Source organism: Pteronotus mesoamericanus, unplaced genomic scaffold (genome assembly GCF_021234165.1).
Source record: "Pteronotus mesoamericanus isolate MK-2021 breed Mesoamerican mustached bat unplaced genomic scaffold, CSHL_Meso_final scaffold_705, whole genome shotgun sequence".
NCBI classification, from domain to species: domain Eukaryota; kingdom Metazoa; phylum Chordata; class Mammalia; order Chiroptera; family Mormoopidae; genus Pteronotus; species Pteronotus mesoamericanus.
The window spans coordinates 8,456,237-8,481,357 of record NW_026555326.1 but is presented as its reverse complement, the minus strand read 5'-3'; the positions used below and the strand labels follow the sequence as shown (position 1 = coordinate 8,481,357).

The window sequence follows — 25,121 nt, the reverse complement described above, 5'->3', positions numbered from 1 at the left end:
GAACCTTAGCATCATAACCTCCTCTTCTCTGCAGCTTAAAAAGGCAAGAAAAGGAAGTAATCAGCCCACTGTGGACTGGATGCTTCTAAGTTTTCCACCCAGTCTTCACAGCCACATCTCTATGGGGTAGTTATTAACCCCACTGCCAAAGAGGAAACTATGGCCAAGAGAGATAACTGTCCAAACTAAAAAGCTGGTGTTCTTTTCTCAACCCAGGCTGCCTCTCTGAAGGACACATGTTAAGTTGAGGCAAGAAGGAAGGGATGACAAACCACAGTATAAGGAAATCACCTATGAGGATTTTGTTTGAATTTATCTCAAAACTATCAATGCTCAAGCTTCAGGCCTCTTATTTACATGAACCTCTTTCAAAGCTAGTATCAGGGCTTTTAGTGATATGTCTACTTGGCCATGTACTTTTATTAATTTGCAAAAGTAAGTTGGGGAATACATTTATTTTGAATTTATTGAAACATGTTTAGGAGGTTCTCCATCACTCACATTACTGCCTTCTGTCCTGGTGTAGGAAAGGCTGCCTGGAACACTCCTTCCACTGTTCCACTTTACCAGATGTCAGGACAGGTAAGTGCTGGCCATATTCTCCATGTGAACTTGTGCTACAGTACCTACCATCAAAAGTATTTCTGAAGTGAAGGAAAAACAAGGTTTGAAATAAGCACAGCCAGAAGCCAGTTTGTGAAAAAATTCTATCATGTATTTGATTTGGGGTTAATATCTAAAATATAAAAAGAACTCATGCAACTCAATAGCAAAATAGCAATCCAACTTAAAAATGAGCAGAGGAATTGAATAGACATTTTTCCATAGACAATAGTCACATAGCCAACAGATAGCCTGGGCTGGTGTGGCTCAGTGGATTAGTACCAGCATGAGAAGAAAGCATCGCTGCTCCCATTCCCAGTCTAAAGTACATGCATGGGTTGCAGGCCAGTCCCCCAGTGGAGGTGCACTTGAGAGGCAAGCACACATTGATGTTTCTCTCCCTCTCTTTCTCTCTCCCTTCCCCTCTAAAAATAAATAAATAAAATCTTTAAAAACAAAAACAAATAGCCAACAGATACATGAAAAGATGGGAAACATCACTAATCATCAGGGAAATGCAAATCCAAACCACATCACACCACTTAGAATAGCTATTATAAAAAAGACAAAAGATAAAGAGTTAGGATGTGGAGAAAGGGAAACTCGTACACTGTTGCTCGGATTGTAAATTTGTGCAGACACAATGAAAAATAGCATGGAAGTTCTTCCAGAAAACTAAAAGAGAACTACTATATACATCCACTAATCCACTTTGGGTATATATCCAAAGAAAACAAAAATACTAATTCAAAAAGATACCTAGACCCCCAAGTTTATTGCAGCATTATTTATAATAGCCAAGATGTGGAAACAACCAAAATATCCATCAGTGGATGAATATACTAAAAAAACTGTCGTATATATGCAATGGAATATTATTCAGCCATAAAAAGAAGGAAATCTTGCCATTTGTGACAACATGAATGGGCCTTAAGGGTATTATGCTAAGTAAAATAAGTCAGACAGAGAATGAAAAAGTACTGTATGATCTCACTTATATGCGGAACCTAAAAAACAAACAAAATGAACTCAGATATAGGGAACAAATTGATGATTGAGGGGGTATGGGCAAAATAGGTAAAAGTGGTCAAAAAGTACACCAGAGGAGAGACTGGGGAAGGAGGCTTTGGGGACAAAACTATTTATAATAGAAGCTCTGGGGATGTAATATACAGCATGGTGACTATAGTTAACAACACAGTAGTGTATATCTGAATATTGCTGAAAATAGGTCTTAAAAGTTCTCACTATGAGAAAAAAATTATAACTGTATGATGATTACTTTGAGATATATTTTATCTCAATATATCTCAAAATATATATTTTATTATATTATCTCAATATATCTCAAAATATAATATATTTTATATTAAAAATATCAAATCATTATATTATACACCTAAACCAATATGTTATATGTTAATTATAATCTTAATTTTAAAAATAATGGATTTATGAAACGAGTGATAAAAAATGAACCATAAAATCAGTAGAAATTATTTTGAAACTGAGAAGCAAATTATAAAAAAAATTTCAGATTATACCAAAATTATTCAGATTTAGTAAGAGGAATAAACAAATTTTAAATACCATAAACCCGCACTTGGATTGTTTGATAATCCAATTAACAAGGAGAAGAAAATCATATGAACACACTGAGAAAATACTAAATTTCTTGATTTGACATGAAACATTGACATTGATGGAGATTGCATAAAACTCATATTAGTACACTAAAATGAGGGCTATCTAGTTAATGAGTACCATCAATTCAAAGAACATTTAAGACCAATTACTGAACAATGTCTTGAAATCCTACACCTCATTAAGAAAGAAATTTAGCAAAGATGTTCTTATTTTGTCATAGAAATTAATACAATTTTACCTACAACTGTTAAATGAAAAGAAATATTCTAATGTATCATAATAGTAAAGGTTTTGATCAATTCCTGTCAGAGGAAAGACTAAACTATCATTCTGCTTTCTCAATATAAGGTAATATTTTAAAGTCATTATCATTTGGCGAGACAAAGAATAAGCAGACCTGGCCAGGTGGCTCAGCTGGTTGGAGCATCATCCCGTACACGAAAAGGGTGTGGGTTTAATCCCTCATCAGGGCACATACATACAAGAAGCAACCAGTGAATCCATGGATGGGTGGAACAATGAATAAATGTTTCTCGCTCTTCCTCTCTTTCTAAAATCAATAAATAAAAATTTAAAATAAAAAAAAAAAAGAAGAGATGGCGAAGGATTGAATGGAAGTCACACTGATCTCCTCCCAAGACCAATCTGGAATTAAAACTAAATTGTGGAAAAATCACCTGGAAGGAACAATTGAACAATAGCCAGTGAGGAGCCTCATAACCTTGGACAGAAAACAATCAGCTTTAGCACAACCTATCTGGTAAGGAATGCATTAGAGACTCAAGAAGGTGGGCTTTGTGCCCACAGGTGGTAGCGCCAGATGGACATTATACTGGCCAGTTTGAGCCTACTAAGTGTGGGATCTAAACTGTAAGTGGGGATCTCCAACCTACAGTATCAGAGCCCAAAACATACACAGATAACAGCCAGCTGCAAAAATCAGCGGAGTTGCTCTCTGCCAGAGATGGGCAGCTGGACATGCAAAGAGCCATTTAAAAGGCCAACACATAAATTTTTATTTGCAGCTACTTACCATGGAATTTGGCAAAGGCGAAGGTACAGTGGGCTATAGACACCAGAGGAGAGACTGGGGAAGAAGGCTTTGGGGACAGAACTGGGGGAATAGCCACAGGGATCCCAGTGCTGACACCTCCCCCATATGGCAGCAGCCATCTGACTCAGGAAGACCACTTCCCTGAGTGTGAGAGAGCAAAATAACCCCACCACCAGGAGGCACACTGCCCTGTCTGGTGGTGCCTAAGCCAGACTGCTGAGTGCAGAGTGACTAAATTAACAACTGATGGAGGCAGCCAAAGACAGTAGATTCCTGGAAGTCTCAAACAGTCTGCCTAAAGTCACACAGAGTAAACATCTGACATAATCAGAGGCAGATCCAGAAAGAAAAAACAGTGGTCTCCTATGATAGAAGTTCACATCAAAAAGTCAGGAAGTCCGGGCAGATCGATTTAAGAGCAGAAGCATACAAGAGTCTCACAATAATGGGAAGACAAAGAAGCACCCCCAAACGAAGGGAAAGGAGGAATCCCAGAAAGAGAAATAAATGAAATAGAGGCAAGTAAACTATCAGATATTGAGTTCCAAACAATGGTTCTAAGGAAGCTCAGTGAACTTCAGTGAGCTCAGAGAGAATTACCAAAAACTACAGGAAAACTACAAGGAACTTACTGCAAACTATATCAGCATGAAAAAGGACATAGAAACTATCAATAAGAGACAAGAAAAAAGAAAAAAACAATTTCTGAATTGAAGGACACAGTAGAAGGAATCAAAATCAGCCTAGATGAAGCTGAGGATCGAATCAGCAAGCTGGAGGACGAAGTAGAAAAAAGCTTCCAGAAAGAGCAAGAAAATGAAAAAAGACTCAAAAGAATGAAAAGGCATTTAGGGAAATGCAGGACAACCTGAAACGTAATTATATCCGAATAATAGGGATACCAGAAGGAGAAGAGGAGGAAAGAATAGACAACCTATTGGAAAAAGTAATGATGGAAAATTTCACTAATTTGAGGAGAGGAAAATGTCACACAAGTCCAGGAAGCAGAGAGAGTCCCATTCAAGAGGAAACCAATGAGGCCCCCTCGAACACATTATCATCAAAATGGCAAATATCAAAGACACCGGAGAATCCAAAAGCCAGCAAGGGAGAAACAGGTAGTAACATACAAGGAAGCCCCAATATGGCTAGCAGCTGATTTCTCAACAGAAACACTACAAGCCAGAAGGGAATGGCAAGAAATATTCCAAAGAATGAAAAGCAAACGCCTGCAACCAAGACTGCTCTACCCAGCAAGTCTCTCAATTAAAATGGAAGGCGAAATAAGAAGTTTCCCAGACAAAAGAAGGCTAAAAGAATACACCTACACCAAACCAGAACTGCAAGATATGTTAAAGGGACTGCATTAAGAAGATGAAGAAAAAGCATGAGAAAGAGAGGAACACAGGTACAAAGGGAAATAATGAATAAGTATCTATCAATAATAATTTTAAATGTAAATGGATTAAATGCTCCTATCAAAAGACATAGGGTAGCTGAATGGATAAGAAAACATGACCTGCACATATGCTGCCTACAAGAGACCCACCTCAGAACAAAGGACCTACACAGACTGAAAATAAAGGGATGGAAAAACATATTCCAGTCAAATGCACAGGGGAAAAAAGCTGGGATAGCAATACTTCTATCAGACAAAATAGATTTCTAAACAAAGGCCGTAAAAAGAGACCCAGAAGGATACTTCATAATACTCAAAGGAAAAATCCATCATGAAGACATAAACATTGTAAATCTATCTGCACCCAACATAGGAGCAACCAAATATATAAGGAAAATCTTGGAGGACTTCAAGAAAGATATAGAGAGCAACACACTTATAAGAAGGGATTTTAACACCCCACTGTCAACAATGGATAGATCTTCCAAACAAAACATCAACAAGGATATTGTGGAACTGAATAATGCATTAGATCAAATGGACTTAACTGACATATATAGAACCTTTCATCCCAAAGAAGCAAAATGCACATTCTTTTCAAATGCACATGGAACATTTTCAAAGATAGACCACATGATAGTACACAAAACAAGCCTCAACAAATTCAAGAAAACTGAAATCATAACAAGCATTTTCCCAGACCACAAGGGCTTTAAACTAGAAACCAACCGCAAGGAAAAAAACTCAAACACATTCAAACTCATGGAGACTGACTAGCATGCTATTAAACAATGAGTGGGTCAATAATGAGATCAAAGAAGAAATCAAAAAGTTTCTGAAAACAAATGAAAATGAACACACTATAGTCCAAAACCTATGGGACACAGCAAAGGCAGTCCTGAGAGGGAAGTTCATAGCAATAGAGGCCTACCTAAAAAAGATGAAAACATTTCAAATAAATGACCTAATCCCACAGCTTCAAGAGCTGAAGAAACAGCAACACAAACAAAGCCCAGAGCAAGTAGGAGGAAGGAAATAATCAAGATCGGAGAAGAATTAAATGACCTAGAGACTAAAAGAACAATTCAAAGGATAAATAAACCCAGGAGCCAGGAGCTGGTACTTTGAAAAGATAAACAAAATTGACTAGCATTTAAGCAGACTCATCAAGAAAAAAAAAGGAGAGGACCCAAATAAATAATATCAGAAAAGAAAGAGGAGAAAGAACAACTGCTACCTAGAAATACAAAGGATTGTAAGAGATTACTATGAAAAATTATATGCCAAGAAATTTGAAAACCTCGATGAAATGGACAAATTTCTAGAAAAATATAATCTTCAAAAACTGAATGAAGAAGAAGCAGAAAGCCTGAACAGATCAATAACAGCTTGTGAAATTGAAGCAGTAATCAAAAAACTCCCAGCACACAAAAGCCCTAGACCAGATGGTTTCACAAGAGAATTTTATAAAACATTAAAGGAAGAGCTGACCCCTGTCCTTCTCAGACTATTCCAAATACTCCCAGAAGAGGGAAGTCCCCCAAACTCTTTTTATGAGGCCAGCATCATCCTAATCCCAAAACCAGAAAAAGACACAACCAATGTAGAAAGAAAACTACAGACCAATAGCACTGATGAACATAGACACCAAAATCCTCAACAAAATATTGGCAAACTGCACCCAGCAATACATTGAAAAGATCATCCACCATGATCAACTGGGATTCATCCCAGGGATGCAAGGATGGTTCAATATTTGCAAATCAATAAACGTAATACATCACATAAACAAAAGGAAAGACAACAATCACTTGATCATATCAATAGATACCAAAAAAGCATTTGATAAGGTACAGCACCCATTTATGATAAAAACACTCAGCAAAGAGGGAATAAAGGGGGCATACCTCAACATAATAAAGGCCATATATGAAAAACCTACAGCCAACATCATACTCAAAGGACAAAAACTAAAAGCTTTCCCACTAAGATCAGGAACAAGACAAGGATGTCCGCTTTACCACTTCTATTCAACATAGCATTGGAAGTCCTAGCCAGAGCGATCAGACAAGAAAAGGAAATAAAAAGCATCCAAACTGGAAAGGAGGAAGTAAAACTGTCATTGTTTGCAGCTGACATGATGGTGTACATAGAAAACCACATAGACTCTGCCAAAAAACTACTCAACCTAATAAGTGAATTTGGCAAAACAGTGGGATGCAAAGTCAATATTCAGAAGTTGAAAGCATTTTTGTACAACAACAATGAAATAGCAGAAGCAGAAATCAGGAAAAAAAATTCCATTTGTTATAGCAACAGGAAAAGTAAAGTACCTAGGAATAAACTTATCCAAGAGGTAAAAGACCTGTACTCAAAAAATTATACAACACTGAAGAAAGAAATTAATAAAGACACAAATAAATGGAAGCATATACTGTGTTCATTGATTGGAAGAATTAACATCATCAAAATGTCCATACTACCCAAAGATATTTATAGATTCAACACAATCCCTATTAAATACCAGACATATTTCACAGATATAGAACAAACGTTTCAAAAATTTATGTGGAACCATAAATGACCCCGAATAGCCACAGCAATTTTGAGAAAGAAGAACAAAGTAGGAGGGATCACAATACCTGACATCAAACTACATTACAAGGCCACTGCAATCAAAACAGTCCGGTACTGGCATAAGAACAGACACAAAAACCAATGGAACAGAATAGAGACCCAGAAGTAAACCCATATCTCTAGGGTCAATTAATATTCAACAAAGGGGGTAGAAGCTTAAAATGAAATAAAAATAGCCTCCTCAACAAATGGTGTTAGGAGAGCTACACAGCTACAAGTAAAAAATTGAAATTTGACCACCAACTTACACCATACACAAAACTAAACTCAAGATGAATAAAAGACTTAAATATAAGTCGCAATACCATAAAAGTCTTAGAGGAGAACATAGGCAGGAAACTCTCAGATATTCCGGGCAACAATATTTTCACCAGTATGTCCCCTAGAGCAAGGGACTTAAATGAAAGAATAAACAAATGGGACTTCATCAAAACAAGAAGCTTCTGCATGGCTAAAGAAAACATCAGCAAAATTAAAAGGGAACCAACTGTATGGGAAAATATATTTGCCAATGATACTTCAGACAAGGGTTTGATCTCAAAATACATAAATAACTCACATGACTCCACTCTGGGAAGATAAACAATCCAATTAAAAAATGGGCAAAGGACCTGAACAGACACTTCTACAAGTAGGACATACACAGGGCTAAGAGACATATGAAAGGATGCCCAGCATCACTAGCCATCAGAGAAATGCAAATTAAAACCACAATGAGGTACCACTTCACACCGGTCAGAATGGCCATCACAAAGAAGTCAACAAACAACAAGTGCTGGCGAGGTTGTGGAGAAAAGGGAACCCTAGTACACTGTTGGTGGGAATGCAGATTGGTGCAGCCACTGTGGAAAACAGTTTGGAACTGCCTCAAAAAGCTAAAATGGAACCGCCTTTTGACCCAGCAATTCCACTGCTGGGTTTATACCTTAAGAATCCAAAAACACCAATTCAAAAGAACCTAATGCACCTCAATGTTCATAGGAGCACAATTGACAGTAGCCAAGTGCTAAAAGCAACCTAAGTGCCCAAAGTGAGTGGATCAAAAAACTATGGTACGTTTACTCATGGAATACTATGCAGCAGAAAGAAAGAGCTACTGCCCTTTGCAGCAGCATGGATGGAAATGGAGAACATTATGCTAAGCGAAATAAGCCAGGCAGTGAAAGACAATTACCATATGATCTCACCTATAAGTAGAACCTAACCAACAAAACAAACAAGCAAGAAAAATATAACTAGCAACAGTGAAAGAAAAAACAAAATAACAGTAATATGAGGGAAGGAGGGAGGGGAGTAACAGGGAAAAGAAGGGGAAGGGTCAAATCAAGGAACAGATATAAAGACCCATGAACTAAGCCAAAGTGGGGAAGGATTGAGAGTGGGAGGTGAGGGTGGGTGGGGCAGGGAAAAGTGGTGGTGGAAAAATGGAGACAAATGCATTTTAACAATAAAATAAAAAAAGCAGCCAAAAAAGGAAAGGGTGAACTATTTGAGAGTTGTTTCAGGCAGCTAATTCATACAAATCTATGTTACTTTTAGATGTTATATTTATATTTGCCAGGTTTTTAAAAATGTATAATTTGTTATGATTTATTATTCTAAATAAATGTTTACTCTTGTAATCATTTTTATTTTTCTTAACTGGAGCTTCCAAAATTGTATGAATAAGGAGGGAAGCAACCTTTCCCTTTTCAGCAAATCTGGACTCAAAATTGCAGCCATATCTGGCGGGGATGGGGAGGGTGCCCAATCCTCCCCTCACCGCCTTCTTCTACCTTCTGCCCTGAGCCCGTCCTGTTCTTTCTCTCATTTCTACTTGCTGCTATCTTTCAGGGTTTTCTCCTCTATCATCCCCAAGCTCTCATTTCACTCTTGTCCTCTGCTTCATCGCACTGCACCACAGGTGAGAACAATCAAGAAGTTTCAAGAAGCTGAAGGCACCTGAGGAATAAATCATGCTTAGATTCTCAGCCCAATCCTAACCCACCTCTGGCTGCAAGACTCTTCCTGTCAGGCTGCCACTTCCAGAGAAGTCTCAGAATGAACCTTGATTGCTGACCAGGGCCCAGGAGCTCAGAACCTGGAGAGAGGAGCTGGAAGCAGAGAGCCAGCAACCCTGGACAAGGCTGGGTCCCGCAGCTCTTCTTCACCCCACTGGGCCTAGGAGCCTTCCTTGGGGCTGCTCAGGCAGGCTCCACTCTGCTCTCTTCCAGAGGTTGCTCCGCACACTAGCTGAGGCAAGAGAGAGAGGAATTTTGACTCTGGAATAAGCACATTTAAATGGGAGGAGCCTGGGAGACAAAACCCAGGGGAGCCATTGGTTAAAATGAAAAGTCTGGACTCTCATTTGGTCATGTCTCTTGTCTAACAGCAGTGAGAAGAAAGACTGACTCCTGTCTCTCCTCTCTCTCTTTCCCTCTCTCCTTTGCATTTAGAAACCTGCCCTTCTGAGCACAGGGATCAGAGATGCTGAGGGTGTGTGAGATGAGGGTGGGGTGGCCAGATGTGTAGAGTGGACAAAAGAGATGGGGCTGCCACATTGCTGTGGAAGAGTTTGTGTTAAGTATATGTACAATAGTTCTTTGTTGATGGTGATCTATTTTGCTCATGTTTTTCCTGAACTCTGTGCTACACATATCCTGGGAGTTCTCCAGGATAGGGGCCCCACCTTCTTCCTCTGGACCTGCCTCCTTTGCCATGTGCAGCTTCTGCTCCCATTTTAGGGGTGACTAACTGCCTGTGAAGAGAATTCCAGGATGTCCACTCAGTTCTCAGTAAAGCACCATTTCTTCTAGGCTGATTCATAGCCAACAATTCCACCTAGGATGGCCTAGAAGAAGCTCCCCAATGAGTGGCGGTGCCTGGGACAGCACAATGAGGAAGGGAAGCAGTGACTGATTCTGGAGCCAAACTAGCAGGGTTCGAACCCAGGCCTGGACACTTATGGCTAAGGGACCTTGGGCTACCTGCCCACCTACTTGGGCCTAGTGTCCTTATCTGCAAGATGGGGTAACAGCAAAAAAGTGAGAAGCTGTGAAGACCAGACTCAAAAATCAGTATACACAGTGCCTGGTGGTTTTTCTTCCCTTTTCCTTCCTCTAGAGCAGGGTATATTGCAGGGTCGGGGATTGGGGGAAGGCAGGATAGCTTTGTCCTCAGCATAGTATAAACACAACAGGAATCAAACTGTAAATCCTCAGTTGCAAGGGCACCTGAAAGGCTATTTCACTACCCCCTTCTTCCTGGAACACTTGAACTCTCAAACACTACTTTCAAGTCTTTCTAAAACAAAGGACTTAAAACATAAATAAATACTTAAATGCATGAATTATTTTACTCAAAGTATTTGTTGCCTTCCCTCTTTCTTCAAAACTCTTTCTCATTCTTAAAAACTGTAGGGCCTTCCAGCTATAGCCTGAGAAACCAGGCACAGGACTGGAGCAGGAAGAGAATTTGAGGAACAAGAAGACATTCAGAAACAAGGATAAAGGTTGTGGGCAGCAGGGACAGAATAGGGGTGCAGTGAAGCTGGGGAAGGGAGGAGATGGTTACGGTGGAAGCAGAAGTGGGGACTACTGGGGGGTGCCTGTGGCTGGAGGCCCTGGATCCAGAGTGAAAAGGGAGGGAAAGAAGAGAGGACACAGGCCAAAAAGGCAGTATCACCTTCTGAGAGTCCACCCAATGAATGAGGAGCTGAATCTCCAGGGAAGTGACAGAGAGAGCTCCATTCCTGGTCACATACACCCCGACTCTTCTACTCTTCCCAACCCACCCCCAACCAGGCCACATTCCCACTGGGCAGATATCTCCCAGGCCAAGAAAAAAGGCATTAAAGAATCTGTTGCCTTCCCTCACCACCTTTAAAACCTCATTTCTACCCCCCAGCCCATCCCAGGTCCTTGGGCCAGCAATGCCCTGGTGCCCTGGACCTACCTCCACATGATTAACACCAGCTTCCCCACCTACATGCATGACCGGCATGGGCCCTGGACTGGTGTTAGATGCTGAGATAAGGCCAAGGAGGGGAGATCCACCAAAGCCAGAAAGTCATAAAATCTGGTTCCCCTGGCAACCCGGCCACAGTCACCAAACAGTGCAGGGTAAGGTGTAGGGACAACTCTCATTCAAGGTCTCAGGTCAGAGCCCTCAACTTTCATGGTAGGAAACTTCTCTCCTATCTCCTAGGACAATGCCTAAGAATTAAGGGGGTAGGGGGTTTAAAATTCAGATTTAAGGCTTCCCGTGGCCTCATGGAAGATTCTCAACCTAGGACTAACTGAATCTGCCTTTCTAACGAGCACCCCAGGTGATTTCAATGCTAGCAGTCTGAGGACATCACTTAGAGAGCAGAGTAAGTTTCATGAAGTTGGGACTCCTTGTGGCAGGGTTGGGGGAAGATACAATATAGAGTCTGGGGCATCCCAACCATCCTGTGGCCACTAGAGACTATAGCCAGCCCCATCCCCAGAGGTGCTTGACTTTGGGTCTTTTCAACTTCCAGTGAGTAACCAGGAGTGAGATACCTGGATTCTAGTATAAGCAGAATCAATTCAAAACCACAATTTTAGTGGAGCTCCTTCCAGGCCAGGCGCTACTGTTCTGAGGACCATGAGCCATATGAGGATACACAAGGTATGCTTTCTACTCTCAAGAACCGTGGGACCAGGCACATCACTGACAGCCCCTAGTTTTCTGTTTCTTCCTTCTCTCCAAAGGGTATAAAAATTCTAAAACCGTCCTAAGAGGTGATGAGCCTCCCTGAAATTATTACCTATGGAAGTGCCCTGAAAGTGGACTTCTGATATTGTCCTGGTGGTTGTGGTGGGTTTTTATTGCTGGAGTTAAAAGCTGGGTTGTCACGGGGCTCCAAAAGGTCAGGGAGCTTTGAGGACAGAAACCCTAAGTTGTGGGATCCAGGGGCTGGGCCTCAGGATCTCTCCGTTAGTTCCTTTCTGAAGCTGCCAGATCTGCATTTGCCTCACAGGGGAAGCCACTGCAAAGCTGAACTTCTGCACCTCTTCCCAGGCCTGACCTCTCCCTTCCTCACTGTGGCCCCAGGGTCAGCCACTTCACAGAAAAGACCCATGATAGGAAGAGCAATTAGCTTGGATTTGTTTTATCATAAGTTTAAATCCCAGGTCAGCACTAACTGGGTTCTACAAGTTACTTTTGCTCTCTTAGCCTATTTCCTCAACTGTAAAATGGGAGAGAATAACACAGGTGAGACAAAAGTAGGTTCACAGTTGTGAGTATATGAAACACAGTTTATTATTGTATTATTACTTATTAACTATTGCATTCTTTTCCATACAACAACCACAGAGCCAGTGATTGCACCTACTTTTGACCCACTTTAGCCCCACCCTGTATTTTGTAGCAATCTCAAGCCCTTCTCCTGGACTTCTCATCCCAGCAACAGACAATACAACTTGCTTAGTCGCTGAAGCCAGAAACCTGTCTTTATGGACCCCTCTCCCCCTTCTTCACGTTCAGCGGTCAACCAGAGAACACTAAGCAATTTTGAAATCCACCCCACTGGCCCTTCCCTTACCCCAGGCCACTTTCACTTCAGTCTGGGCTACTGCAGTAACCACCAGAGCCTACCTGCCTCAGTTTTCCTCCCCAACCCTGGTCTGTTCTCTACCCTGCAGTCTAAGGAAAATTTCTAAGTAGAGCACAACTCTCATCTCTTCACTCTCCTGAATAAAATCCTTCAGATGCTACCCCATGCCCTTAATGAAATGTCCAAAATTATTCATTTGACTTTGAAGCTCCTTGGATCATCTGGCCCTGACCCCCGTTTCCCATTGCATTTCTCAGCACCTCATCCTGCATACTTCTAAACATGTAAGTCTACAGTCCAGTGCTGCATATTCTCACCTCCAGTCAGTACACATACTTCACACCTGCCTAGAACACTCTCCTTGACACCACTGGCCTCTTCTTCATGCTTCTAATTGTCCTAAATCCTCAGTTCATCATCATCTTCCAGAAATCTTCACTGACACCCCTCCTGGGTTAAGCCCCTTCCTGTGAGTTCTCAGTTCCTAGGCTCCCCTTATCATACCACATACTACACTGGTATATCACAATTGGCTCTTTGCTTTTCTAGCTCCTCCCAGGAGGGCAGAGACTATATTTGTCTTGTTTACTGCTATACCCTCCAGCATCCAGCAGATGTCTTGCCCTGAATAGGTGCTCAAGGAACATTTTTTGAAATAATGAAAGAAAAACTACAGGTAAATCTCCTAGCACAATGACTAGCAGAAAAATGGTAAAGAATACCATCAGCATCATTATCATTCAGTCCCACACTGAGCCACATCTCTCCATTGGAAACACAATTCAAAATTCAGATCCTGCCAACGAGTGAAATGGTATGACAGCCCTAGTGTGGAGATGTTTATACCACACTCCCTTCCCTTCTCCCCAGTCATATTGATCTGTCCCTACCCAATGCCTGGCCTTTATCCTCACTCAGGCCTCTTTGCCCACCCCCACTGCAGGCAAGAAAGGAATACCCCCTTACCCTCCACTGAAACTTAACCTTTAACCACAGAGCCAGTGATTGCTCCTTTTTCTGGAGGAGTTCCCCTGACCTGCAGCCCCACTGCCCTGGGCAGATCATGGGAAAAGATCCCATACTCAGGTAGCCCCAGCTTGCTATGACATCACCACCTGCCTCCACTCTGGAAATAAGGAGGCCGAGAGGTTGGCAGCTGATCCTTTGAGAAGACCCCATTTGCATTCCTCCAGAGATGCATATCACTGGCTTAATGAGTTAACATGACTGCTTTCTACATTTCATCCCTACGGAACTGTGCGCTCTTTGAGCAGAAATCACATATTAATCTTCATATCCCGCATGAGGCCTGATAGAGTAGAATCTTAATAACTGTTGAATGAATGAATGCACAAATGAAGAAGTGGGTGTATATGAGCACTCCAAGGCAGAATTTTCCATTTTCCACTTTATAAAGATGACATTTGTCCTATTATTGAAGACCTTTCTCCTGATCCTTAAGAGATTCCAGAGGCTAATAACCTTCAGAATCAAGAAGATCATTTTTCTTTGTCTAACCTGTATTTCTCTAGCTGCAACTCCAGTGCATTTTCTTTTCATCTAGCTCCATCACCACCAAGACTAAAACTTATTTCTTTGTGAGGAGACAATTACTAATTTACCCTTTAGACCAGGCCCTTGACTGTTCCCTCCCTGGGGCCAGCCCTTTCCCTGTTCCACTGCTCCTTGGGCTGTTTGCCAAGCTCTCAAAGGACTCCCTCTGCTCTTGAGGTAGGAATGGGACATATTGTTCTCCACAGAGCCATGTGCAAGCTTGCAGATGCTTACATGCCCACCTGCATGCACAGAACATATACCTCTCTGCATCCATAATCCCCATCTCTCAGTAAACACATGCTCATAGACAGCCTCTACATACAGTCATAGATTCATCCCCTCCACCTAAACCCTAGTCTTGTGAATTCTCACACACCTGGACACACAGAGGCAGGAAAAAACTGCACAGATCTCACCTTTTTACCCACAGGTGAGCCAAACTAGGTGGAGCATCTGCAGCCTTCCTACCACCACCACCACTTCCTTCTCCTCCACATTCCCTCCTCCCGCTTTGGTTCTCCTTTCCATTGGCCACAAAGGGCCAAGCCTACTTTCTCTCTACCTCCAAAGTGATTTTCCACTTCAAACCTGAAAACAAGGATTAAATAAACTGAAGTTGGTTCCTCCATCTTCCTTCTGCCCACTCCCATTGTCTCCCAAATCCTCAATCCAAGTTCCATTTACCCAGAGCAACACCCTGCTCTCCATCATCTTCCCAACCTCCATTCCTCTGGCTGTAGAGAGGACCAATTTTGGGGGTTTTTATCTTTTGGAAATGAACAATGAGGAAGCATTGGAAACTGAGAGAGCCAATAACAGGAGGGTTGCTGAGACCCTGGGCTGCAAGGGCAGTGTATCACCAGCCAGGGAATTTAGGCACATGAGAATAGTATGATATTCATTCACTCATTCAACACCTTTTTTCCCCTCGTCCCTCTGCAGCCCCTCTTGTTGCTGACCCTGGAACAGCAGATTTAGCCAGGCTTGTAGGCAGGTTGACCTGGGTTCAAACCCCTGTCCCTCCACTTACTCTTTAAGTATCCTTGGGCAAGTTTCTTGTCACAAGACCCAGTGTGCTCATCTGGAAACATAATGGGGAAATAACAGTAATATCCACCTCATGGATTATTGTGGGGATCTACTGGAAGAAGGCAGTGTTTCTCTCTTGGCTCTATAACATTCTGTGTGTCTCAGGAACTTGTGAGGCATGTGGCCAATAATTTGTAGCTATAGTTAAATCAAGAAAGGGTGCAAATATTTTGCCTTTTTAGTAAAAATATTCATGAATTCAATGTTTTCTCTGTGGCATTCCATAAAGCCTTCCTGAGTGGGAATTTGCAGAGGCTGCAGCCTATCTTATCTTTTCCTCAGCCTGAGGAGTGCAGCCAGCAAAAAAAGTACTATTTCTTGCTGGCATGTCAAATCAGGCTGAGACACTGGGTAGACCTCTTGTACAGCCCTGGCAGGGGCTTGGCACACAGTAGGTGCTTCTTGGCAGAGGGAGCCACAGTAGGGCAGAGGAATGGTGGGAGAAAAGATGAAAGCTCACTGGTTATGAAACCTGCATAATCTGTCACCATCAGGCACGATGTTGGGGCTTTCCCTTCTTAAGGAAACAGATGCCTGGAAGCATAAAGCGGGGGAGGGACAATGGAGGCCAGGCCCCTGGGCTGGCTGATTGGGGTGAGACTTGATGTGATAGGCTGGCCCAGGGTCTCACAAGTTCTCCCTCTAAACAGGGTCTGATGGGAAGTCCATGGAGTAAAGGTGAGACACCCAGGGTTGGAAATATGGGTGAAACATTCATGCCTGGGTGAGAGAGGAGCTCAGGACAACCTGACCCCAAAATTATGATCATCATCCAAGGCCACAACTCTAGAAGCAAAAGTTTGCTGCTAGGCTCTCCCCAGCATGCAGTTCACAAATTCATGAGATCAATCAACAAGGCTTCTTCCCTCCAGCTATCACCAACTCCCTGCCAGTTCTTCCTCACCACAGCAGCCCCTGCCTGAGGCCCCAAGCTAGTCTGGCTATCTTGCCCCATGCCTGCCTGAGTGGCCTCACCCCTAGAAACTTACCAGTATACAGGCTGTACCAATAGCCAGCCCTACCCCCCTGTAGTGGCTGAGAAGCTGTTCTGGCTGGGGGAAGGAGCCCAGCCAGAAGCACCTGGCGGGATTGCCCAATTCCTTGGAGACGTGAAGGCCCTGCTCCCTGTGGACACTGCCCACATATCCTGCATTATGGCTCCCAGCCCAAGAGGAGTTGAGAAGGGCCTATTCCTTTTCAACCCCAACCTACCCTCACCTAAACCAAGAGAAAGATGAAAAAGGAAATCAAGGACAAGGGTAAGGACTGCGACCTTTCATCTCAAAAACCTCCCCCAAATTCTTCAGTCATTGCACTTTCCCCATATTCTTCCCTCTCCAACAGTGGGCTCAGTGGCCCCAGACATAGCCAGAGTCCATCCAAAACAAAAGAGATTCTTTATTTAAATCAGCAAACTCAGATTCTTCAAGCCCCAGCCCAGAGTGGGCAGTGCTCCCTTCCCTCTCCCTTCACCCGACCCCTCCCCTTAGCCACAGTGAGGGGAATGGAAAATGAGAAGCCAAAAGGGCCTCTGCCAGGGCAGGGTGCCTCCAATGTGTGGTGAGCCCAGTCCAGCTGTGGCAGGAGTGGCAGCTGCCACAGGCCCCTCCCTATAAGTTAAGTCCCTGCAGCCACAGCTGTGAGCAAGGCATATTTGTGGAAGGCCCGAAGGCAGCATCGTTGACACCCAGCCAAGGAATGGATTGAGGGTGCACAGGTCATGGGAGACGAGGTATGAAGGGAGAGGAAGAGGTCCTACATTTGGTCCCAGGGAAAAAAAGGGGGCCAGTTGGTCCAGTTTTTATGGGTTCGGAGAAGGGAATGTATTAGTAAGCACAGGGGGAGAGGCCACAATTAGGCACCCCAAGAGGAGACAGGCCAGGCCCCCACCCTGGCAGAGGGGAGCTTTCAGGGAATATCATTGCTAAAAAATATATATATATATATATATATATGGCTGTGTGTGTGTGTATTTTATATATATATATATAAACCATCCAAGGGAGGGCAGGAGCAAGGCTGGGGGAAGATCAGAGGATTTGGCGTGGCATCCCATAGCCGGTCATGCCTGCCTGAGATGCCCCTCGGTTGGTGCCCATCTGTAACCCAATCACGTTCTTGCCCTCTTGCAGCTGGTTGTCCGAGAAGTTCCGAGGGTTCTCCTTGGACTTCCTAGGTGGAGATGGATTGTCATTAGGAGGAGGTTGAGGCTGCCCCAGTAATGTCTTCCCTGGACAGAGCGCAGGCTTTGCTATGGCTTGAGTACTTGAGTCAGCTCTATCCTTGAGCCTTGGGCTCTCTGAAGCCACCTTGTCATCTCTCAGATGGGACAGTCCCATGCCAGAAGATTAAGTGAAATAAAGAATGTAGAAGTACTTTGTAAATGGCCAGCTTCTATAGGGGATCAGTTGTTTCCTAGGGACAGAAATGGGCAGGCCTGCCCACAGCCCAGGCAGCCCCAGTATACTCACTTAGGAAACCAGTTGGGATCTCCAGAGAAAAGCCCATCATCTCGGGCTACTGCCAGACCACCCAGGTTCATCAGCGTTCGCTGTACACAAGCCATATTCTTTCCTGGGAAGGAGATGGGGATGGTTGGCCTCAGCAGAGCTGAGGTCCTGGATGCCAGGGTTCCACCTCTATCACTAAGTCATCAGGTCCAGCTTCCAAATTCTTTTCCTCTTTATCCCCATACTCTTTTCCATCCCAATCCCCAACAGGGCCAACTCCTCCATAAAACACACAAATGTGCACCCACACATACACTGCGCACAACCTTTTTTCCCCAGAGAGCCAGAAACCTGCCACTTTTCCCTGGTTGAGATGGCCCAGCCCAGTCTCTGGTCTTCTGGATGACAGCACCATGGCCCTGGCTCACCTTCCCAGAGGTCCACAGTCTGGAAGATGTCAGTGGTATTGATGCCATAGCGCTCGGCTGCTTGCAGGAACTGAGAGATCTGCTCCATCTGCTTGAAGGCCATGGTGGAGGCCTGTATCTTCTTCACCGGGGCCTGCCCCTCAGGGTACAGTCCATTAATGAGCTCACACAGCACCTGGATGAGACAGCAGGTGTGCAGAGGTGAGGCCATGCCTACTGAAGATCAGAATGCACCATCCTCAGCTCCAGAAAGCATGAGTCACAGAGGTTTCTCTCCTACCTGAACATACCTGGAGCCTCAGATTCATCCTGCCCAGCCCCTGCCTCCGAAGCCAGAGTGTAAACTTCAGTATTCTAATATCACTGACTAGAGTAAACCCCTAACAATTCTTTTCTTAGAGTATTCCATGTGTCATATAGGGCCTTCCACTGACAGGAGGCCTATTCATCCTCCCTCTTCACTCAGTGGGAGGAAGGTAAGCATGAGTCCCTTCCAGGCTCAGGAAGAAGTTGGGTCAGGTATGCCCTCAGTTCTTCAGGTGAAATAATCCCCGGTCCCCAGGCCCAGCCCTGCTCTCCCAGCACTTCCAGTTAGAGGGGCCCAGCTCTCACCGTGCCATCCTTGAGCCAGTTCTGGAAGTTCTCACGCCCAGGCTGGGGCCGGCCCACATCCTTGCGGCACTGGGTGGTGATCCACTGGATCAGGATCTGCTCCAAGTCTGCATCATACTGTTTCTCAATCTTCTGCTGCACTTCCCGGCTCAGGCCGTAGGCAGGACCCCTGTTGGCCATTCTGAAGGGTGGTGGTGGCTGTGGGGAGCTGGGAAGGGGACATACCCAAGCCTTCAGTCCCCTGCTAGCTGTGAGGTGGAGGGTTCTGCCTACAAGGACACATGTCGTATTCCCAGGGTGGGCCCTAGAGATGAGAACAGCTGCCACATGAGGGAAATCTCACCTTGACCCCAGGACATAGACTAGAATATCACTGCTTAGAACTCTAGCCACACAGGCCAGGCTTCCCACTAGATTTCATTTCAATGGAGTACAAAGGCCACTGGAATAGAGTATGGGTTAAATCAGGCCAAGATGGGGCTTCAGCCCCTCATCAGGGGTGGTAAGCTTTAGCAAAGGCAAACTGGCCATTCTAATCCCAACCCTGATTTTTTCAGCCCTGGGAAGGAGAATGATTTGAGGAAAGGAGAAAGAATATGGAGTGGTTTGGGAAGCCTGTGCCAGGACCTATATAGGGGACAGGCAGCATCAACCCTCAATCAGCCACTGGGTTTTAACTGAACATCCAAGATTTGTGCTAGGAATTGTAGAAGAGACTGAAGTTTCCCAGAGTGCCATTAGAGAGAAAAAGTGAATGCATACAAAAGGGTAAGGGTTGTACATGACCAATACCAAACTGCTCAGTCAGACTATATGTTGTAGGAATTCAGAAGAGTATGGGCAGAAGCAGCTTGTAGGGCTTCCTGGAAGAGGGAGGTCTGGATAGACCCTTCACAGATTTCAGCAGGCAAAAGGAACTTCCCATGAGAAACTGAACAATTACAACAAATTCTACTTTCTGGAAGCTGTGGTAGGTAGAATAATGGTCCCCCTAAGATGTCTATGTCCTAATTGCCAGAACCTGTGAATGTTACCTTACATGACAAAAAAGGGACTTTGCAGATGTGACTGAATTAAAAATCTTGAGATAGGGAAGAGTACCCTGGATTATCCAGGTGGGTCCAGTATACTCACAAGTGTCCTTATAAGCAAAAAAGGGAGGCAGGAGAGTCCGAGTGGGGAAAGTGTAAAGGAAACAGAAGGTAGAATGATGCTGGACCATGAGCCAAGAAATGCAGGTGACCTCCAGAAGGTAGAAAAGGTAAGGAAATAGATTCTCCCCTCAATGCCCCATGAGGAATGCAGCTCTGCCCACACCTTGATTTTAGCCAATGAGACCTTTGTTAAGGTCTTTAGAACTGTGAGATATTAAATGTATGTTGCTTTAAGTCACTAAGTTTGTAATAATGTTTTACAGCAGGACTAGGAAAAGAATACAGGAGTCCTGGAGCTATTTTTTTTAGGAAAACCTGGGAAGAAAGGGAAGGAGAGGGAAATACATAGGAAGATTTCTTTAACTTAGTTTGAGAAACATGGTTAGGAAGAACCGGGTGGTTTCCTGACCGATGACCTGAGTTGGCAGCACCTCACTGTGGGCAGGGTGTCCCCACCCACCACTAATTGTCTAGGTCCCACACCCAGGAGCCTGTCAGCAATGCTACCGATGCCAAGGGGTAGCCAGGACCCCATCCCTTCCCTGGACGGGCAACTTGCTGCTTGACATACAGCTAGCTCTCTGGCTGCCTAAAGAGAGAGAATCCCTCAGGACAAGGCACCTGTGCTCAAAGAGAGGAAAAAGAGCCACTCTTTCTTCCTACCTCTGGCTCCAGGACAGGTTAGATTTAAGGGATGAAGTTGCTTTGCCTCCCTTTCTCCCATGCACCCCAGGTTAAACAATTCTGCCACCCTCTCAATAGTCCTTAAGATTCAGCCTCAGTACATATCACCAGGCCTCAGGGGCAGCAGCTGTCTCCCAACCTCTCACGCCTCTCAGCCCCAGTGATCCTGTCTCAGCCCAGTCTCCTCCCCCATATCCAACATGGCTGCTCCTTTCTACTCCAGCTTATCCAGCTGTACATTTCCTGCAGAGATCCTCCCCCATAAATCAGTTATTTTTAAACATCATTAAGAGCAACCCACCCCACCCCACTTCCCCCAGCCTGGAAGCTGGGCCAGATAAATGTTGGTCTGGGCCTTGACCCCACACCACCAGCCACACACACTCACTGGGGGAGGGTGGACGGTCCAGCAGCTGAGGCCTGTGGAAAGGAGACTAGATTTCCCCCAGGCCAGCCCCAAATGCTCAGCCACCATTCAGTCTATGACCTGTGACCCTGCCACACAGGGCCATTGAGAGGAAGGGGATAGGGGTTGGGGGCTATTGCCTTTTCCCAGTAAGCCACCCTTTCCTAGCCCAATGTCCAGGCCTCTCTTCCGGGAGCAGCTTCACTATGGTTACTTGGGCCTCAGGACTGTGTGTCCATGGACCCAAGTAGCCTCAAGCCCAGAGATCACAGTGGCCCAGGGAAAGAAAGGGCAAGAGAATGAGTAACCCAAACACCAGGGTTAGGAGGGGAGAGCAGGCCTAAAGACTGACCTTTCCAGTGCCCCCCACAGGCAGGACAAACACAGCCTTCCAGATCCACTCTGGACACAGGGTGGATTCTGAGGGCGCCCCCCACAACCCCGCCTCTGGTGCCTGGACACAGCCGGCAGCATCACAGCCTCCAGCTGCAGTGTCCAAACTCCACTCTGGAGCCCTTACCCCAGAGTCCTGAAGTGCTAGAGTCATAGCGCAGAGCTCCGGGAAGGGGCAGACCCAGCGAGGCCCAGCCCATGGCAGCTGGTTCTCCTCCCCACCCCCACACCAGCAGGCGAGGGCTGATGGGCTTCGGCTGCTGGAGCGGGAGTGGCCCACCCTAGGACCTACTCCTGCCCTCCATCAAAGGAAGGGAAGACAGCCAGTTGCCTGCTGGGGTGGGGAGAAGCTGTGGGGGTGATGCCCAAAGCAGATGATCCATTGGGAAGCCAACAGCTGACCAACTGGAGGGCAGGCTGGCTATGAGTAACCTAAACTGGAGATCTGCCTACATCTGTGGGAACAGCCCTACACGCCACGCAGAAGGGTATAATAGTTGGGAAAGGAACAGAGGCCACAAAAGGCACTGGGGCTCTAAGCCCTGCCCAGACCCTGGGCTGGAAGCTTATCTCACCTCCCAGACCAATGCCAAGTAAAAGGCGGATGCAGGAGCGGGTGGGAGATTTGAGGGTTCCTGGCTGCAGGTTTAATTGGGAAGAAAAAGGGACTCGCCATTCATTGTGCAGATAACACAGGAGAACTTCCCAACTCAGAATTACGATTAAGATTTTTCTAAAGGGCAAAATGGGGGTATCTGTCCCCAAAGCAAAATGCCACATGGAACAAACAGAAGCAAGGATGGTGGGAGACATATGAATGGGGTAACCCCCTCACCATCAAGAGTCAGTAAGCAGGAAAGAAAGCTGAAGCTACACAAACAGGAAGCCGCAGGGCCTGCAGGAGGAGGGGGGAGGAGGGTGTTACCATGGCTTCTGTGTACCAAACAGGCCCAGGGCAGGGTGGGGGCACCAGGCAGAAACATGCACTCATCACAGAGGAGTGGTGGGGCAGCTCCAAGCACAGGAGCAGAGGTGGGTCCTTGGGAAAGGGGCCAACTCACAGCAGTTCTCAGGAACAGCCAGGTGCAGGCAAGGCGTTCCTCAGGAGGCAGCTACGGAGGGTACAGAGTGCATTTGGAGGAGATAGGAAGTTCTGAGTTTTGGGGCAGAGAACTAGACTCAAGGAAATAGTTCAGGAGAAGAAATGCTCTGGGAACATAAGATATATTATGAGCAAGAACCGCGTACCTGAAAATTCTGTTGGGAGAAGGGATAGGGTAAAGAAAGCATTAGAGGCCAATCCCCAGGGGGCAGAAGAGGCACTGGGAATGAGAGGGGACTGCCGTTGGACAAAGACAAACTTGGTTCTGGAATGGTAAGGCGCTCTTGGCCCCACCCTACCTTAGGCTCTGCAGTTCTAGGTCATTCCTGTGGACTAGGAGAAATTGGGACAGAGGTTGAGCTGGGAGGCTGTCCCTCTGTCTGGTGCCCGGGAGTCAAAGAACTAGGCAGAGCCCATCCCCAAGTCTCCTTCTGCACGGGATCTCCAGAACGGTCCACCCTCACTTTCACTTCCATCGGCTGCCTTCTGCTCCCTGATACTAAGTTGCCCTAGAACTTTCCTGGTGTGGACTCCAGGAGGCCTGCAGGGTAGGAAGGCGGCAGGCCACTTCCGGTCCTACAAGTTCAGCCCCCCCCCTGGTCACACCCTGGGCCGTTATTGCGAGATGAGTCACCCCGCCTGCCGCTGGGGTGACGCAGTGGTCTGGGCAGCCCGCCGGCCAGCCTGCCCGCGGTAACCACCGGCATTCTCAGCAGAGGGAGGCACGGGGTGGGAACCTCTGCTCACGGAGGGGCAGGAGGGCCTGGCAAGCAGCCATCCCCCATCTCACACAGGCAGGTGCAGTCGGGGCTGCAGTCCCCAAATCCCTACGCTACAGGGACTCTCCTGGAGTGGACTGCGGCTTCAACTCCCGCCCAAACAGGGGAAGGAGAGGCCACCGTGGGATGCGAGCGCAAGCCCGCGACCCCGAGTTCCCAGGAAACGAGGTGGCAGAAGTAACAGAAAGGACCGCCTCGGGCGCAGAGGGAAGGCAGTACCTGCACGTGTTCCTGGAACCAGGAAGTGCGGGGTCGCTGTGCTGGCCCCGGCGCCCCACCCCGCTCCGCCCCACCGGACGTGCCAGCGCTCGGGCCAACTAGACCTCCCTCCCCCACCCCCCAGACCGGCCGGCACTCGGGGCCAACTAGCCAATCCCCAATGCCCTCCTTCCTCACCGGAGAGGACTCAGGGCTGAAGCCAGCGCGTGGGGCGGAGACCCTAAGGCCCTGGTCTGGGTGGATGCCCCGTCCGTGCACCCACAACGTGTCCTGATCTCATGGCCCAGCAATGCCCCAACATTGGGGTCAGGATCTGACAGCGCGGGGCGAAGCAGTCATCGGACTCTTGGCTCCCGAGGCCTCTGATCCACAAGCTGGAAGCAGGTCTCCAGCACTGCTTCTCACTTTCTAGAGACAGCTTCTTTCTAGAGACAGCATTCTACCTCCCGCACCACCCCACCCCCCCCAAGAAAAAACAGAAAAAAAACCCAAACTGTTTACCGTCGAGAGAGTGAGCGCGCACTCCGGGCCGGTTCAGGGCGTGTGGAACGCCTGGGCAGGGCTAGGGGTTTTCAGCTGCTCCCGCCTCGGACAGGGCGGACCGGGGGCGGAGCGAGGGCTGGGAGGGTTTAAAGACGCCCTGACGCAAGCGTTGGACCGAGATCAGAAGAGAGGGGCTATGGATGAGACACCGGGTTAAAGAATCTGGAGAGCCGGGGCATCCAAGCAGCGGCAGTGTCTTCAACTCAGGACCCCACCCCAGAGCCCGAAGATTTGTGCCCCAGTGGGAAACTTTCTACCTAGGTTAGCTCAAGATCGTGGGCATTTACGTGGGAAGAATTCTCGTGGCTTAAAAAGGGTGGTTAGGTTGAGTAAATGGAGGCACAAGAACTACCTTCCTTTCTCCCCCCGCCCCCCCCCACCTGGCCCCCTGCCCCCGTTCAAAACTGACTAAGGTGTGACAGGATTGGGACTTGCAGGCAAGGACAGCACCCAGCACCTACTTCAAGCCTAGGCAGGAAAACTCAATGATATCATTTCTTGCCTGGTGCCCAAGAGGCATGATCATTGCTGGGACCCAGGGCTCAGATCTTGACTGCACTCCCTTTCATCTTCTATGACTTGGCATCTCTCCGTAATCCTGGAGAGCTCAAAACAGGAGGCTCCAGCTGAGGAGGCTCACAGTTCCAGCTGAGAGTGGAGGACAGCACTTTGGGGGCTGAAATGCTCCCCACTTTCAGGCTTCAGCTGAGAAGTCCTCTGGGGCTGAGTCCCCGCTTACATCCACTAATGGAGTTCTTTATGTATGGTAGGAGCCTATTGTGCCTGGTTTTTAAGGGCATCA

The 25,121-nt window shown here is 46.1% G+C and overlaps 1 protein-coding gene across 2 annotated transcripts; it reads right to left on the bottom strand.

Annotated features, from left to right (window-relative positions):
• Positions 1 to 16,934: 16,934 nt before the first annotated feature.
• Positions 16,935 to 24,369, bottom strand: TAGLN2 (transgelin 2). 2 transcript variants are annotated; one of them, XM_054563034.1, is made up of 5 exons: positions 24,278 to 24,369; positions 19,040 to 19,220; positions 18,428 to 18,602; positions 18,021 to 18,123; positions 16,935 to 17,721 (listed from the first exon to the last, which is right to left on the bottom strand). In XM_054563034.1, exons 2-5 carry the CDS (start codon positions 19,217 to 19,219, stop codon positions 17,580 to 17,582), a joined length of 600 nt encoding a protein of 199 aa, XP_054419009.1. In that variant the 5' UTR covers position 19,220; positions 24,278 to 24,369; the 3' UTR covers positions 16,935 to 17,579. The 2 variants fall into 2 exon arrangements, with proteins under 2 accessions (XP_054419009.1, XP_054419008.1); XM_054563033.1 differs by having other exon boundaries at positions 19,040 to 19,247; positions 24,278 to 24,345.
• Between the last annotated feature and the right edge of the window lie 752 nt (positions 24,370 to 25,121).

What these genes read in the sequence shown, in the direction of transcription:
- TAGLN2 (XM_054563034.1), bottom strand. Translation starts at nt 19,219, where the DNA reads ATGGCCAACAGGGGTCCTGCCTACGGCCTGAGCCGGGAAGTGCAGCAG. An exon ending in ACTGGCTCAAGGATGGCACG is followed by an intron (nt 18,603 to 19,039) that starts GTGAGAGCTGGG and finishes TGTCTCATCCAG; the next exon opens with GTGCTGTGTGAGCTCATTAA. An exon ending in GACTGTGGACCTCTGGGAAG is followed by an intron (nt 18,124 to 18,427) that starts GTGAGCCAGGGC and finishes TCTCCTTCCCAG; the next exon opens with GAAAGAATATGGCTTGTGTA.